General features: G+C 37.4%; 1 protein-coding gene across 1 annotated transcript in view; it reads right to left on the bottom strand.

The window, feature by feature from the left end:
- rims2a (regulating synaptic membrane exocytosis 2a) overlaps nt 1–15,000 on the bottom strand; it is a gene marked incomplete at its 5' end in the record, with an annotated part of 113,104 nt that overhangs the window by 43,749 nt on the left and 54,355 nt on the right. The window contains 11 exon segments of the mRNA XM_079469300.1: nt 1,592–1,660; nt 3,502–3,655; nt 4,321–4,492; nt 5,677–5,807; nt 8,180–8,227; nt 9,336–9,448; nt 9,998–10,044; nt 10,154–10,277; nt 10,388–10,487; nt 12,621–12,740; nt 14,254–14,447. Of these exon segments, the coding sequence (XP_079325426.1) occupies nt 1,592–1,660; nt 3,502–3,655; nt 4,321–4,492; nt 5,677–5,807; nt 8,180–8,227; nt 9,336–9,448; nt 9,998–10,044; nt 10,154–10,277; nt 10,388–10,487; nt 12,621–12,740; nt 14,254–14,447 (1,272 nt within the window).

Below are 15,000 nucleotides of genomic sequence, written 5' to 3'. Positions count from 1 at the left end.
GAGGGAGGGTTTCCCTCTAACATTGAGTAGCTATGACTGGAATTTTAAAATGTGCGCGTGTCTGGTTTGTCCGGACTTCCCTTTCTGCTTGTATTACAGATAAACAGTTTGACAGCTGAAGCATCTGATGTGAATTCTGTGCAGTATACGACCGGTGCACACTGTTTGACATACTATATACCCCAAAGCACTTGACTTTGTATTTCCAGTGTGATATATGAAAATTAAGCAACATGCACTTCAAATAAAGGTGTTTCACGATGCCATAGATTCATAGAAGAACCTTTGTTTGTCTAAATGCTTTCACGAAGAACCTTCAACATCCAAGCGACCTTTCTGTTTCACAAAATAAAGGTTCTTCTGATTATTAAAAGTTAAGAAAGCAATGGTTCTTCTATGATATCCATAAAGAGCATAAAGTCTTTTAACCTTTGAAAATGGAAATCTTTGCTCTTTATTCAAATATATTAAACATGTACCGAAAACGTTGCATCGTGTTTGGCAAAATAATGACACAAAACGCAAACTTACTGAGACCCAAGAGAACGACTACAACATATTAAAGGATCAACAAACGGACGTGACATAAAAATGCTCAGAGAATGTATATTGTTTATATTTTACTTAAGCCTTGTTGAGTTTAAAAATGTTTTTTATTTTTATGAAGTCAAGTACAACTCGCATTATGGATGTGACAAAAAAGGACACGGTTTTTGGGAGACGACAAATTTAGTTGGACTTCTGTAAATTAAAACCTGAAGCAATAACACCCAATGAATGGAGAAGGGATGCCTCTTCACAGAACATAAAATAGTTACTTTATTTAAATTTTCATGTGTCCATTTATGAGGAATATGCACCGTTGTGGATGTGACAACCCTGAAAATGGCACTTACGTGACTATAACTTACGTGACACCTGCTAACTGCACTTCTGGTTAGACCTAAACTACATTTCGTTACACTGTGCTTGTATATGTGTAATGACAATAAAGTTGAATCTAATCTATAAAAAATCATGCAATAAAAATAAAACAAACGCTTTTTAAAACTTGAAGAGAGACCTCACATGGGTATGTGAACCACCATATGTTGATATCTGTGCAGTTAGCTCAGTAGTTTATTCATGGTGTGGTTGACATTTTCACAGAATTTCCCAAATATTACTAAAAGATAAACTGTAGTCAATGCATGCTTTATTTCCTGTGAGCCCTGATATAGTGTCGTCTGCTTTCTTGCAAAATAATAGTCTCCAATAAAAACCTTCAAAGTTGAGTGTTTTGTAAATGTTCTGCCTTTTATCTCTTATTTTAATGGTTAAATCTTATCTAAGATGCAATTAAAAGCGAATTTTGTGCAATTATTTATATTTTGGTTAATAACATTCCCTAAAATATTTTATGTGTTCTGCCATAGAAAGAACGTCACTTTTAACAAAAGTATTTGAATTGAATGGAATCTATCCCTTTAAAATTAAACCCAGCCCTTTGAAAATCTGTGAAATGTTGTTATTCAATAACGGAGAATAACGTTTTGTTGATGAAATGTAGCATTCGTTCTCTTTCTTTACGGCTCAGTCACAGATACTTTACCTGATAAGACGCCAACGCCCTCTTCACCGTCGTAGTCTGAAAATTCACTATCACTGATCCTCTGAGACCCTACAGGAGAGACGGAGAGAAGTTTTAACATCAGTCACATGGTTGTTTTTTTCAGTATTAGCAGTACACCTTTAAAGCCTCTCAAACCGTCAACATCAACATCTGACAAACACGGCTGTTCATTCATCTTTATCTGTGATGTTTATATCAAGTGGTAAAGAAACTATATGCACTTGCTTATTTTAGACCACTTACAGCTAAACAAACATGTCAGTCAGATGTCTCTCTTGCTTTTAAATCCACCGCCAGCATCACAAAACAAGAACACGGTGTTCTGGGTCTCGTATTAAGCGAGAAATGGATCTTCTTTTCACTTGGTTTTAATCATGAGGAATAAACCTCACGGAATGCTGTTCCTCCGCCTGTAGCGCTGACGCTTGTCGAGTTTGACACTCTGAGGCGGCAACTCCATCATTCATCTCACATTGAGAACGAAAGCTAATCTGCCGTACTGCCTCACAGAACTCCAACACGCTTTTATGGGGATAACAACCCAGCAATAAACCTTCTTCGGTGCTTTCCATCTCTTTCATAAGGCTGTCGTCTTTTTAACCCCGTGTTGATCTGGGTTTTATAAATCTCTCTGTCTATAGCACTAAATCAAACACGCGAACATGTGTCAAAAGAGATTCGTGAATTTAAAAAGATCCAGTTCAAGTAGCGGACATGTTTTTGGGATCCGATGTGAAGCGTTTTTTGTGAGCGCTGTCATTTTAACAAGGTCTTTTAAAGTAAAGTACAGTCTGTAAAAACACATTCTGTGCATTGCATCTGTGAGTTTTAGAAACAGAATACGCAAGAGTGCATGCCAAAAAATGAATGACTTGGTATCTGTTCTATTGTGAAAAAAATACAGCTTCTTAAACTGTGCGAAGGCATTCCTACGTATTCACGGTACCAACTTAAAAACAGTAAATGTAAAACCACACAGAGAAATCTCACTCTTACAAGAAAAGTTAAATGAACTAGCTACTTCAAATTTGGATGCAATACACAAAGGCTTGAACAACCAAATACAAACAGCAAAGACTCCTTAAGTTTAGCTTATTTTAGAGAACATATTCTTTACAGTGTTAAGATTTGAATAATTGCAAAAAAGTAGAAGAAAAATCTAGGACTGGGCTGTATGACTATACGAACGTGTTGACATTTGCAGAGATTGCTGCTTATTGGTGAGAAAAACTGCTTTACATCTCTCGCGAGAGAGAATAAGATGGATGAGAGCGAAATGGACATACAGCAAAGTCATCAAGATTATGAAAATGTTAATGATGGTGTGGAGTCTAGCTGCTTAGCAAAGAAAACCCCTTTGAATTTACTGAATTCAGACACACCGCCCACTTCTACCGCAAATCCTAAAAAACAATATGTGAGCAGTTCTCTACTGTATATTGTATAAGATGTCAGGCCGATCTGCAGTAAAAAGGAAATACTGCAGCACGGGGAAAATCAGAGGGCATTGTGGGAAAGTGTGGCGGTATGGGGACATGGTCCATTTCATTCTGTGTTTGTCACAGGAGTGAGAGGGAGAACAGGGTGGATCCAGTGAAAAAACACACAGATGAGCATGCAGCGTTCTTTACCTGATGTGTGTGAATACTGGCCTTTGGCTGCAGAAATAATGAGGTCAAGAAATAAAATAAATGAATGCAGGACACTGACACCAACTGCTGAAGACGATCAGGACAGAGGCTGTTTGAATGTGTGCAAAGGTCCGATACATACTCTCGCAAGAGTATGTTTCTAGCCTGATACTTTACAAAACTTTCACATTCACTATATTTCTATTTGCACATTGCACTGATTTTCTATAGAAAGAAGAGAGAGAGCGAGAGACGTACTCTGCAGTCTGCGTGTGGGACTGTCTCCGTGCAGTGCTCTTCTCTGCAGGCAGGGGGAGCTCTTGGGTAGGGGCACTGATGACACGTCATGTGTTTGGAGTTTGTACCAGTGTGGCTCATCATCCAGCAGTGCTGTTTCCAACTCAATGAGGATCTACAGAAGATAAAAAAATATATATATATCTCATATACACTAATTTAGTGTGTTAAAATTGTTACATGTTTAAATATAGAAATGAAAAATAGAAACATGTACATTTAAATCATATAGATTTTTCACTATAAAATTTAGAGAAAAATATGTTTTGGCATAAAAATTTATATTTTAGTATAACATTAAAAAAATCTTAGTACTGTAATTCAATATATATTAAGATATAGAACTAAAGCATATGCAGCCGTGGAAAAATTCAGAGACCAGTATTTCATCAGCATTTAATCAACATTTTATTTTAAATTTGGGAGAAATATTGTTACTAGTTCACAGAATGAAACCCTACACACATATCTTTTTTTGTAACGGCTGTTAATGTAATACTGAGAAATGACGTTTAGGTATAAAACATGTTTTAGTACTACATACAATATTTATATTACATAGCTTTTAGATTTTACATCAACTTATCACAACAACCAAAAATATGGTATTGCTAGACAACTGAAACAACTTTAAAAAACTATTAGATTTTTTGCATTACAGTTTTGAGGAATTTGGAAGAAACCGAGCTGAACTGTCATAAAAATAGCAAAATATTCTTGAAGCAAAACACATTTTATTTGCTAATAATATCTGCTACCACCGTTCATTGTGTTTCTTACCTCTCCCAGGAACTCGCTCTCTTCCTCTCGCACCCGGGCCTGATCCCACAGCGTGATCTCCAGCATGCGTTCCCTGAACTCTCGCCGATGGACGGGAGAATACATAAAGGTCTGGTTCCATTTGGGCTCAAGTGATTTCTTTACCGTTTTTGTTCTTCTTTTGCTTTTGTCACTGGAGAAACAATTATTCAAACTGTTTTTATTTACCATCATGGAAGAAGAACCCAGGAACAGACATTAAACACTTCAGCTCTCCATCAACCTTGAAAAAAGTGGATTACTGTACTTTTTTTATTATCTGAAATAATACACACGTGATATGCAACAAACAGTATGTGTTTCAGTCAGAGCTGTGACATTCGTTCGCTCTCATCGCTACTGTCTAGGTGATGTTGTAGATAAGAAAACTATTTAAATTCTTGTATGCAACATGTTAACATGCACCCATTTTTGTCAATCCGAATGAATTCAATCTGGTTGCATGTCATTTCAGTGCTGTTTACATGTCCCCAAAATGATGCAATACGATTCAAAAACGTGTTTACATGTACATGAAATATTGTCCGAACAAAACTTCTACGCAAGCGCACAGCTAGGGTTGCCATATTCTCGTAACAAATCCAGTCCAATGGCTATTCAAAACGGTCCAATGGCTATTCAAAATGATCCCCAAAATAGCTCAAATGATCTTGCATAGCCCGAATACCAACATCTGATGAACAGCATTATTTCTCTTTTAACCCCGTTTAAAAACTTCCCGAACATCCATGTACTTTAAACGTAGTGAGACCTGGCAACAATGCAAAATCGTCTAACATCTGACTTCAAACTTCATCTTTGGATGGATATACGATGTCAAAATAGTCCTTATTTTCACATTTGGAATGGAAACTAAGTTGTCCAATAATACAATGTTCTCTCTTTGCTTTATGATGTTATAAAAGGGCACGCACAGAACATACGTGTCCCAATTCCTGTAATTATGCGTGTGCCTCTGAATGGATAAAACACGCTCTCGTGCGTGAGTTTCGTGTTTTTTCTAATAATTGACGTAAACATAAGACTTACGCAGCACTGCACTGCTGTTTTTTTATCCGATTGAGAAAATACACTGATTCCAGCATTCACATGCATATTTTTTTGCTCCTGATCGGATAGCTTTCGGTCGACACCATCCCTCTTTCAATCGTATCGACCGATTCGGATTGATTTCGGATTGTTTACATGAGTCCGATTGAGCCATCAATCAGATTACAAGTGGATTACTTGGTTGCATGTCAACCTGGCTAATATTGCATAACCCTACTATGATGCTTCAATTCTTTAGCTCTTAAAGTGCAAGTAACCCAATCTCACCTTCTGTCAGGGAGGAAGTAGATTTTCACATAAGGATTCCGCGGTCGGCCGTCTTCCCTTGAAGACAGGTCCTTCGCCCCCAGAATGGTGACGATGAGCTGATGGCCTACTTTGTCATACCACAGTTTGACCTGTAGGGGGAGAAACATCAGAGTCAGATTAAGATGAACATAGGCTCGATGTGCTCAACCGATCCATCTGTAGGGTCTGACCAATCCCATTTTACCAACTAATGCTGTCTGACATCATTGTCTGCAAGACACAGATGCCATTTTTTTGTTTCTAAAGCTTTATAAAAATCCTGGGAAAGCATATGCTGGATTAACGTATTTGTTAGACCTCTTTCCAAAATATGTATGACATCATTGAGAAATTTGCTCTAAAGTAAATCAACAATAATAACCTTAAGTAACTTAAGTATCATAGTAAGTAAGATGAAGATACATTGATGTTATTGGGTTAAAAAAACGATTGCCTCAATTCAGTTGACAGTAAAAAACACATAAGTACACACAATAGGTTTACATTAAGCTGCTTTAGTCGAACTTAACAACCAGGGGACGTAATATGCATTCTAACATTGCAGCATTTTACATGCTAGATGCATGACATAACAAGCTCGCCGCCCATGCAAGTATGGACGTGCCATAAAATGCTTAGAAGTCAGACACACAAACTTGCTTTAATTCTAAAGAAAACGCTTTAAAGGTTCAATATAAAACACCGCCTCATCAGCCCGAACTGTGAAACGTGCAATAATATGTAAGAAAAAAACAAACAGTTAAACAAATTGTACCAGTTAGCGATCCCAAAACGCCGAGCATGCCCTGTGCATCAAGTCTAAAATATTCCTTAAAATCATCCGAACACATCCTAACATTAGAAAAGTGTTTCTGTATAGTTTCAAACAGCAAAGTAAAGTGCGGAACAACTGTAAAAACTATACACGCACCAAGTATACTTAAAGGCAGGGTAATCGATTACTGAAACCTGTTGTTGTTATTTGATATCGACAACAAAACACACTTCTACGCAACAGGAACACGCCCTGCATTGCTCCACCCTCAAACGTGCTGTGCAACGCAGGCATGAAATGTCTCTCTGCTGGAAAGCCTTCTCTGTAGTTTCGGGGACCTTAGCGTATCTCCGCTTAAAACCTTAGGTCCTAGCTCCTTCCTGACTTTTATTCTCGTTCCACAGAATCCACAGACCTCTCTTACTTTAATGTAATAAATAAGACATCGCTCTTTCTACAGTCTTTCTAATGCCCGCTTGCTGTCTTCACTCCGTCAACATGAGCGGACTCAGTTTTCTAAAGCGTTTTGGAAAAATGCTAACCCTGCCTTCAAAAGAAAGATGTTATCAAAACTGTCACTTTATTTATTTAGGTACCACTGGGTACAATTTGCTTTTTGCCACATATCTGAAATAAAAAAACAGTGACCGTTAATTGTTCTATAGAAAATGTGAACTTCAATTACACTGCATTTCCCCGCCCTCGTGCCTTTAACCACACCCCCTATCCAAATCTAAAACCTAGTTGAGATCATAGCCGACTTCTTTCTTTTTGAGTCCTGTGTGTTCTTCAAGACCGGTGTTACTTTAAAGGACAACCATTGTGTCATGTCTCTCAAGTAATACAATTAATGTGTGGTCTTTGAGTGATAGCTCATGCAAAAATGTCAAATGCATTTTTGTTCATGTAACATGAAAAGAAGATATGTCGAAAAATGTTGATAACCGGCAGCCATTCGCTTGCATTGGTCTTTAGTCCGTACAATAGAAAAGAGTGGGTGCTGGAGCTGTTCGGTTACCAACGTTCTTCAAAATATCTTTCTTTGTGTTCTGCAGAAGAGAGAAAGTCATACAGGTTTGAAATGACAAGAGGGCGGATAAATGACGACAGAATTTTTGTAATTGATGAAAATAAATAGCTTTCTCGCTTACGGCACCTTTAACGTAACCTTTTATCAGCGATGTAATACTTTGTGGTGGATGTTAGTACCGTACGAGAACATCACCATAGTGATGAATTGAAACTATTTTTAAAATGTAAATTGTGCTCCAAAAGTACACTGAATCCATGTGGACAAGTATCAGAATTCAATAGAGTTTCATGTTACATGGAAAAAGAATCAAATTTGATGTCCTCGCATAATCTGAATCATTAAAACAATAAGAGACACGGCACCCATGTGCCCGGGGTAGATGTCACGTCACAGTATGGAGTGTTACTGTACATCATTACTCCAAGGTTGTAGATAGTCAAGTGTTTTTTTTTTATATTGAGCTATTTTATTCCATGCACATGCTTTGTGGCTTATAACAACATTAAAAAAAGATCAAATATATGTGAAAAACAGATCACAAGCAAAGATTATTTTGAACACGCAAACGAAGGAAATAAAGTCGATAATGCACTCGTTTTCCTGCTGCGCATTATCCAGAAGATTGAAGGAATTTAAGCAATGCAATAGTGTGTCTTATAAATAGGAACGGTTACCTGAACTCTAGGGTTAAAAGGCTCAATTCTTCTACTAAGGCTTTGGCTCTGGGTAAGAAAAAGTGAATGAAAAAAAAACAATGAGGAGAAATGTAATAAACTTAAAACCTGAAATGACAAAACCAGTTGTTAATGCAACACTACGTAAGCCAAGCAGGAGACTCAATTTAAAGTCACATAGGAATCTTTTGCTTTATATTTACTTCCCATTAGCTGTTATTCTCTCGACCATCAGTGATCTGTTACGTGTGAGACGTACTCGGATGAGTAATGTATTTCTTCTCTGTGAATTTAGCAGGATATTTTTGACTTCATGTCTAATTGGTGAACTGCTATTTCCATTGAATCTCCCGCTTAGCAAATACGCAATAGCAAGATTATTATTCACTCACAAACACATGTACACTACACGGCATATAGTGTTAGAATGGTCAGATTCAATGGGATACGGAAGAAGAGTATGACAAGTTGAGGAAAATGTGAAAAGTAGTGATATCGATTTATCAGCCAGGCCGGTTAATAGGTGAATTTGGTTCATTTGAGTCCATAATACAGTCTTGTAATATAGGATCCCGCTTATGTCAGTTCCAAAATAAAACAACACATCTAATAAACAGACATTTTAATTTAAACAAGTAGCGTGCATGACAATGGCTAAAAATATTGTCAAGATATATCAAGATCACAACGTTTTTTTCGCTTCAGACAAATAAAATAAATATGAATGTAAGTGTAAAAGTTCATATATTAATGTATTGATGTAATATATGGCGTTCACTTGCTTTGTTCTTTAAACATTAGTAACACTTATCAGACAAACCTGTTCGACCGCTAGTGGAAAACATCCATTCTTTTCTTTCCCAACAGTTTTACCCGGAGAACAACCTGCACTTCATTTATATTGCTTAAATCAACCCGCTTGTGCACTTTACACCGGAGTTAATGATGTTCTACAAGCAGACAGGGTATTTTTACAGTCGCACAATGGACTACATGAGAGCTGAATGTAATCTGATCAGGTTTGGAGAGACTATAGCAGAGGGGGTCTCGCGTCATGTTTGCCAAACTCGCAATGAGCAGGAAACAAATAGTAAAATGTTTATTTTTTATATAATAGACAAGTCCTTTGTCAATAAGAGGACTATTGTGAACTTACCGTAAGCTGTCCTGATAAATACTGAGGGGCGTCCCGCAGCATGCCGGGGCTCATGGGAGACGTGATAGATATGGATGGCCGATCCATCTTTTGTGACTCAAATGAACTGGAACCTAAGAAGACATTCATTGAAGAGCAAATGCGTATATGAGAAGGAAGCGCAGAGGCTCAACTTGCTGTAAAAACACAAACAATTATTAGAAATTGTCTAGTCAGATGTCGAATACAGTTTCTGCAGAAATGTTTCAGCCACGTCTTGCTGAATTCAATCATCAATGTCATCACTGTGAAAAAGAAAATTCTGAATAATCAAAATTAAAACTTATTATAACTATTATAAAGAAATTGGAATTTAGGAATCCGAATTAGAAAGAATTTGTCATTACGTAATTTTTCAATAACAAATGAATCAATTGTGACTGTGTGGAGTCAACCTATTAAATTCAGCACATAAAAGTCAAGGTAGCAGATTTAGCAACCCAAAAATAGAAATAGTAACCCATACTGTAATAATCCATACATTTGATATGAGCTGTTTTGGGGAAAAAAGTGAAAACCTTGCCAAAATAAATGTAAACGGTACACTGATGTTCAACATCAAAATCTTTTTACGAAGATTCAAGAAATACAAAAATGTACAGTAATATCCACCAGCTACTCACTGGACTCCAGTTGTGAATGTGTGCTTTCTGGTATCCTGGGTATATCTCTGCAATGACAGAAACACAGAGCTTAATTCTACTTTAATATTTAATTATTCATTGAGTTAATACTAAAAATACAAAAAAACAAAACAAAAGCTCAAAAATATGTTTTACCCAATGGGTCGTGAGACCACTAGTTCCACCTGAGGCTCTGGCTTTGATTCTAAAATGATATTGTAAACTTCTTTAAATGTGGCTCCTTGTAACTTTCGGCCATTCCACTCTAGGACCTGGTCACCTATGAAACAAGAACAGTCTGTGATCAAAACACTCAACACTAAAGCATAAAGTAACATATCTTTTGAGTAATACAAATCCTATGTAAGATTACTGAAACATCGTAAGAACCTGGTCTGAGGTGTCCAATAGTATCTGCTAAACTCCCTTTCCTTACTTTGGTGATGAAAGCACAAAGTTTACCAGACTCTGTCATCTTTCCCCCAACCACCTGCAAAAGAAAAAACATGTTCATTCCTTTTATACCATATTTGGAATATTCCATACGTTTTTACAATAACAATTATACTTTTATTTCGATTTATTAGTATTAGGGCTGTCAACATTACCGGGTTAACTCATGCGATAAATCTTTTAGATTAACGCGCTAAAAATATCGAATGCAATTAACGCAGCTTTGTGTTTGTTTGCGTTACATTATATAATCACGCTTTTATTCATGTACAGAATTTTGAACCACTTAAGCGCGTATAAGTATTGGAGAACTTCAATTTCTGTATATTTCCTACCACATGATAGCTCTCAATGATACTGTTGAATGGCTATAGTTGATGTTAAAATAAATAAAAAATAATCAATTTAATTGAGACATCAGCGGCAGTACTGATATCAGAATGTTGGCTTTCATTCATAAAACCATGCTGTTAAAGAAGCTTAAAATTAATTTGAAGATGAAATGTGAAATTGTTAGAATGTAAAAGTATATTTTAAAACATTAATGTTATGACGCGATTAATCGTGATTAATCACAAAAAAGGTGTGATTAATCAGATTCATTTTTTTAATCGATTAACCGCACTTATTTATATAAATATCTCTTTTCGCTTTCAAATTGTGTATCTGAACATTAGATTTATATTGGTCTATAGTCCAAAAACAACCGACGATCAGGGCCGATAGCCTGTAATTCAAAAGAGGACAACGAATTTTGTGCTTTGCATATAGAAAATGTTTAGAAACATCACCAATTCGATTTGTTTAATACTAATAGTCATTATATGAATTAATAACGTTCAGAAAGTTAAGAAATATTAATGTAATCTTCAGAATCTGTATGGGTATCGGCAGATATCACTCGAAATAATTGGTGTCGGCTGCAGGTTTAAAAGAAATACAACAAAAATCAATGTTCACTTAAAAGAGAAATACTTGAAGGCATGCATTGCTACACTGAAAAAACAAATGTGCATGTGTGTTATTTATCAGAGCTCTCCGTGGCACTGAAAGAACTGCTGGAAAAGGCCTAAAGGTTTGTTTTAAAAACCACACAAACTATCGTTCTACTGAGAGCGTCATACAAATCAAATCCCCACTAATGGCAGCCCGTTGCAAACATAGAAAGAGGATTAGCAGCTGCCTCCTGGATAAAGATGGCTTTACATAAAGACAGGCGTAGCGCCGAAGGGCAATTGTGTGCGTGTGTGTTTGTTTGTCTGACAAAGTGCTGTTGGTAACAGATATAATGCTCACGGTAGCACTGAGCTGACACACAGTCAGTCATTCAGACCGTTCTCTATCAGTAACGATTCTCAGTAAGTGCTTTAACAAAGAACACCAGCTTCACGCTCCTGCTTTTAAACAGCTGACATGAGTGCATGGACTCCATTTACTTCCACTGTAAGATCCTTAGAACACAGCTTTCATTTTGTTTTGTTTCCATGGTCCTGAAATATTCATTTAATCAAATATATTTGTACTGAATCAGATTTGAATGCACTGCGAAATCATACTGTAATTTATAAAAACAAATTGTCATTCTTTATCCAAAATAACCATATATTAAAAAATGAATATATGTCGATTCATACTATCTACATTTGCACATTATTTGGTTGATAAGAAAATGTCCCCATCAAGTTGGGGTGAAAGTTGTTGTGTAAAACTGGAAATAAAACGACGTTGTTGTTTCTATTTCCTCAACCTTGTGCTGTTCTCTCCAAAAGTGTTAAGGATCCAAATGTTATAAATTAACCAAAGTTATCTTTTTTAAATACGATTTCTCATTATTAAAATTAAAAATTAGAAAACAAACCATTAAAAATATCATTGTACATTATTAACATTTCTTATATAAAATAGCATAAGAGAGATGTATCTTCATATTTCGTTTTTTCCCTACAGTTTTGCTATGTCCCACCATAGAACACATGAACGGTTTATTTGTCGACTCGCCAAATATTGATGGAAAGGTACATTAAGTGTTTTTTGTGCAAAAATGTGTGAGGGGACACAAACTAATAAATTATACAATGTTTGACAACTTTACCATAATTATTGCAATTATTAAACTACACAACCATTGTGAAATCACACACGTGTCCAGGCAGGTGGCCGAGAGACTCACTTTCAGTCCCAAAAGAGCTCCGGAGTCGCGGGGAATGCTGCCATCCTTCATCCGCTTGTTGAGCAGAATCCTGCCTATGAGTCGATCTTCGTCTTTGGAGGGCTGCCATGTGACCGGGTGCTGTCAGGTCAAAGCCACAATAAACAATTTCAGAACACAAAGAAACCTGCCAATGCCGGTGTGGGGAAGGCTGAGATTAATTTGATCCGATTTATCACACAAACTCTGTGGTTATTACAGGCGTACATCTAAAATAGGCTAGAGGCTTAAAGAAATCTTTGAGAATGAATCTTTGATCTGAGCTTTTCTGGACGACAGAATTTATATTTTAAGGTACATTAATCTCTCTGAAGTCTTAAAATTTATATTTTCTGCAAAAATACCCTCATGTACCTAGATATAACCATACAATGTCAAGGCTTTTATTGAAAACCTAATAAATATTTATTAAAATAATTAAAGAGAATCGACCAAAAAAATGTTCATTCATTTTGATAAAGCAATTGCTAACGTTCCAGAAACAGTTTAACACAATTGCACTTAAAGAGACCTTTCACCCAAATCACAAAGAAATGTATACAGATTTGGAACAACTTGAAGGTGAGTAAATGGGTGAACTGTTCCTTTAAAATGGACGTCTATGGGGCAAGTCATTCCATATCCTTAAAAAGCTTGAGAGACAAAGGACTTCTTGGTTTTTTAACAAGGGCCTTAGTATTGTAGAGTTTGTGTGATCTGGTCGGGAGTGACATGCACCCATCGCATGCAGAGAGAAGCCCCCAGGTCGCGGACAGAGACCTTCACGGTCACCGCAGCCAAACCCCAGCACCGCATCCAGCAAACACAAGCCTGAAAATGGCAGAAAGAGGAAACAAACAAAGCCAGAAGAACAGCACAGAAAGGCTCATGAACACAAACGGTGATGTCACTTAAATGAAGAGCAAAGGCATAATGACAGTGGAAGGGAAAAAAAGAAAAACTTTGTGGCAAAATAAATCCTGGCTGGCCGCCTTTGAGCGATTGAGCGTATGTTTCCGGGTGCGTCTCCTTGTTCGTGTCGGGTAGGAAGGGGGGGAGGAGTGAGGATTTGAACCAGTGAGGGGGTCTGGGACCCTACTGCGGCTGACGGGGCCACTACATGGACATAACACACGAGGCTGATAGGACATGCAACTCACGGAGGAACTCACATTCACCGAGTGCCATGACAACACACACAGTCACGTGGTGAAGTGATTCGCCACTACGTCGCTAGCGTGAGTCTACAGCGGCTAAGAAGCAAACGATAAAAGAGCAAACGACAGGCTTCCCAGCAACTGCCACAGAAGGAAAGGAAATCTGAAAAACGTAACTTTTTATTTAAAGGAACAGTACACCCGAAATCAAAAACTGCCATTGACTCGTCCTCAAGTCGTTTCAAACAAAACAACTCACAGACAAGTTTGCAAAGACGAGAGGGTGAATAAATGACACAACTTTCTCCGGGTGAACTATTTCTTTAACATTCCGAAAGAGAAAATCAAATCAACATCTCACCTATACAAGGACCGTATGAACATGGAACAAAATGAAGGAAAGGAAAGTCAAACGAAACAAAACATCAAACAAATGCAGGCTAGGTTTGTCCCAGTACCTTCTCACTATGGCTATGTTCCTCATTTAGGGTCGTGCTACTGCACGTATCAACCCCCGAGTCTTTAACTTGGGGTTCACACCAATCAGCATCTTCCTCCAAAGAGTGGCCCCCAAAGCGCACCATTTTCTTTTGGCCCTCAGATAAGATGTGTGACTGCTCAAAAGTTTGTCTTTTTCCCCTTTGACTGTCCCCTACAGACATGGGATACAAACAGAAAGAAACAAAAGACATGCAGAAGTGAAAATAAATCAAAAGAACCATGAAATGACAAAGAGAGAGAGTGACAGAGTGAGTGAGAGAGAGAGAGGTGGGACACTAGGCTCCGCGTGTCTCACCAAAGACATGGAGGCAGCATCGCTGCTATGCCACGTTGTGTGATCCCACCAGTGGCCATCCAAATCCCCTGCAAGTGCCACACACACATAGCAGAAAGCAGAGGTAGATTGTGAAGAAACAGAGAGACATAGGGACAAAAACACTATATGCACTCATTCACAGTCACACACATTTCACATTTCAGACTCGCAATTGTGCAGAACTCAAAGAAACCTGATGTCGATATATCGTCTATGTCCGACTAATACGATCTGAAAGGATCGAAGGACTGGGCAGTAATACACTTAAGCCTGACTTGGCTTCGGTTTTAAATGCAGCAGACACAACCTTTATCAAACTGTGTTTTTTGCTCCGACACTACCACATTACATCATCGAATTTCAGAATAGCGGATATTACTCATTCAGA

Source organism: Barbatula barbatula (genome assembly GCF_947034865.1).
Source record: "Barbatula barbatula genome assembly, chromosome: 12".
NCBI classification, from domain to species: domain Eukaryota; kingdom Metazoa; phylum Chordata; class Actinopteri; order Cypriniformes; family Nemacheilidae; genus Barbatula; species Barbatula barbatula.
The sequence above is the reverse complement of the archived record's forward strand: the minus strand, read 5'-3'. Positions and strand labels throughout refer to the sequence as shown.